Source organism: Pristiophorus japonicus, unplaced genomic scaffold (genome assembly GCF_044704955.1).
Source record: "Pristiophorus japonicus isolate sPriJap1 unplaced genomic scaffold, sPriJap1.hap1 HAP1_SCAFFOLD_339, whole genome shotgun sequence".
NCBI classification, from domain to species: domain Eukaryota; kingdom Metazoa; phylum Chordata; class Chondrichthyes; family Pristiophoridae; genus Pristiophorus; species Pristiophorus japonicus.
This window is the reverse complement of record NW_027253205.1, coordinates 316,419-319,828: the sequence shown is the minus strand read 5'-3', so window position 1 is coordinate 319,828 and position 3,410 is coordinate 316,419. Positions and strand designations below refer to the sequence as shown.

At 65.3% G+C, this 3,410-nt stretch overlaps 1 protein-coding gene across 1 annotated transcript; it reads left to right on the top strand.

Annotated features, from left to right (window-relative positions):
* Positions 1-255: 255 nt before the first annotated feature.
* Positions 256-2,310, top strand: LOC139250039 (uncharacterized). Its single transcript, XM_070872603.1, has one exon. It carries the CDS (start codon positions 256-258, stop codon positions 2,308-2,310), a length of 2,055 nt encoding a protein of 684 aa, XP_070728704.1.
* The last annotated feature ends 1,100 nt before the right edge of the window (positions 2,311-3,410 follow it).

Genomic DNA, 3,410 nt, shown 5'->3' with positions numbered 1-3,410 from the left:
ATTGGTCGGCTCTCACGTCACTCAGACGCAGCCCGCTTAACCCATTGGTGGGTGCTCACGTCGCTCAGGCAGCGCGGCTTCCCCATTGGTCAATCGGACAGGCACCGCCCCCCCCCCCACCCACTCCACTGCCCGCGCGCTCTGTTTGAAAGGGAGGAAGGCGCCAAAAAAAAAACCGTCCAACCTCTTCAAAAAATTATAACGGAAAAATTGTCCAACAGAGAAAGTTGAGAGAGAGAGAGAGAGAGAGAGAAAATGGGCAACACTTCGGCCGCCGCTGCCCGCAGAGAGGTGAAGGTGGACATGACGGTCACGCCGCCCTCGCCCCCGGGATTGACCAATCGCTCGTCGCCCTCTCTGACCTCCGCCCCCCCAGCGACCCCCCCAGGCCAGACGCCAGCCCTGCCCCGGCGGCCCGCCGCACCTCCTCCCGCCCCGTCCCGACCGTCGGCCTCCCCGCCCAAGCCGGCCCCCCGCGGCCAGCTGCCCGCGGCGGCCCCGGGGCGGCGGGCCCCCTCCCGACCTTCGACCTCCCCGGCCCCCCGGCCCCCCAGCCCCCCGCCCGCCCCGTCCCGACCGCGGGCCTCCCCGCCCCGGCCTTCGACCTCGCCGCGACCCCCGTGCCGGAATGCGACCTCCCCGCCCAAGCCGGCCTCGCGGTCCCCGCCCCGACCTTCGACCTCTGCGCCCAAGCCGGCCCCCCCGTCCCGACCGTCGGCCTCTGCGCCCAGGCCGGCCCCCCCGCCCCGACCTTCGACCTCTCCGCCCAAGCCGGCCCCCCCGTCCCGACTGTCGGCCTCTGCGCCCAGGCCGGCCCCGCCCCGACCTTCGACCTCTCCGCCCAAGCCGGCCCCCCCGCGACCCCCGTCCCGACCGTCGGCCTCTGCGCCCAGGCCGGCCCCCCCGCGACCTTCGACCTCTCCGCCCAAGCCGGCCCCCCCGCGACCCCCGTCCCGACCGTCGGCCTCTGCGCCCAGGCCAGCCCCGCCCCGACCTTCGATCTCTCCGGCCCAGTGGTCCCCGCCCCGACCGTTGACCTCTCCGCTGACCCCGGGCCGGCCCCAGCCGCCAACGGCGGCCCGCCCCCTGGCCCGACCTCCAGTCCCGGCCCATCCATCGCCCCCGACCCCAACCCAAGTCTGGCCCCAGCCAGCGACCCCAACCCCAGTCCAAATCCGCCCTTCGACCCCAACCCTTGTCCAACCCCGCCCTTCGACCCCACCCCCTGTCCAACCCCGCCCTTCGACCCCAACCCCAGTCCAAGCCCGCCCTTCGACCCCAACCCCAGTCCAAACCCGCCCTTCGACCCCACCCCAACCCTACCTGCGATTGGCTCCCCGATCGTTGTCCCTGCCCATCCCCGACATTACAGCGCCAGCCCGTGCTTTTATCCCGCCTCGATCGTCCTCCCTACCCGCCCCCCAGTCCGGCAGCTCGCCCCGCACCTTCGACCCGGCTTTCTTCCGCCCCCTGACCCTGTCCTGCCCCTCCACCTCCTCGCACCCCCACCCGCTGAAGCTGAACCTGCCCCTTCTCCTCATCCAACAGCTCCCCCACCAGCTGTCCCCCCACTTGCCCCAGCACCAAACCCCGCGGACCCTGGCCTCGCCCTTTCCCCACCGCACCCGCCCCATCCCCTTGTCCCCCCTCGCCATCCCGCCCACAGCCCCCGCCCGCGCAGACCCGGAGCCCACACCGCTCACTCACTCCCACCCTGGCCCCCAGCCCCCGCACCCGGGTCACCCCGAGCCTCGCCCCCCGGACTGGCTCACCCCTCCGGACCCCACCCACCGCCCCGCAGCTTCCCTCCCAGACTCGCACGCCACCCACCCCCACACCGCCCACACGCACGCCCACCCCCACACGCACGCGAGCCCCCAGCCTCTGGCCGCTCCCCTCCCGCACGCGCACCAGCACCACCACCACCACCACCACACGCACGCCTCCTCGGCGCTCGTCCACCCCAATCCCCACAGCCACGCCCCGCCTCCGATAACGCACAGCCCAGAGCCGCGCGCGGGCCCCACCCTCACCGCTCCCTCCTCTGCGCCCCGGCCCTCGCACGCTCCGGCGTCGCTGAGCCCCAACCCGACACACGCCCACGTTCACTCAGCCCCCGCGGCCAGGCACGCGCACCCTCCACACGCCCCCCCCACCTTGCACACGCACGTGCACACGCACACACACACGCAGACGTACACACACAGGCACACGCACTTGGCCCCGACCTTCACCCACAACCCCGACACACCGGTCAGCACTCCCCATCCACCACACACCAAATCCCCACCCCCAGTGACACACACGTAAACGCCCCTCACGCAAACGTCAAACACATTCCCTCACACAGACCCGCACACACACACACACACACTCACACAATCCTAACACTAACCCCACCCTCTCACACACACACACACAATCCTAACACTAACCCCACCCTCTCACACACACACACACACACACACACACAATCCTAACACTAACCCCACCCTCTCTCACACACACACACAATCCTAACACTAACCCCACCCTCTCACACACACACACACACACAATCCTAACACTAACCCACCCTCTCTCACACACACACAATCCTAACACTAACCCACCCTCTCTCACACACACACACACACACACAATCCTAACACTAACCCACCCTCTCTCACACACACACACACACACAATCCTAACACTAACCCCACCCTCTCTCACACACACACACAATCCTAACACTAACCCCACTCTCTCTCACACACACACACAATCCTAACACTAACACCACCCTCTCTCACACACACACACAATCCTAACACTAACACCACCCTCTCTCACACACACACACACACACACACAATCCTAACACTAACCCCACCCTCTCTCTCACACACACACATACACAATCCTAACACTAACACCACCCTCTCTCTCACACACACACACACAATCCTAACACTAACACCACCCTCTCTCACACACACACACAGCACTAACACTAACCCCACCCTCTCTCTCACACACACACACACACACACACACACACAATCCTAACACTAACACCACCCTCTCTCTCACACACACACACACAATCCTAACACTAACACCACCCTCTCTCACACACACACACAACACTAACACTAACCCCACCCTCTCTCTCACACACACACACACACACACACACACACACAATCCTAACACTAACACCACCCTCTCTCACACACACACACACACACACACAATCCTAACACTAACCCCACCCTCTCTCTCACACACACACACACACAATCCTAACACTAACACCACCCTCTCTCACACACACACACAACACTAACACTAACACCACCCTCTCTCTCACACACACACACACACACACACACACACACACAATCCTAACACTAACCCCACCCTCT

What these genes read in the sequence shown, in the direction of transcription:
- LOC139250039 (XM_070872603.1), top strand. Translation starts at nt 256, where the DNA reads ATGGGCAACACTTCGGCCGCCGCTGCCCGCAGAGAGGTGAAGGTGGAC.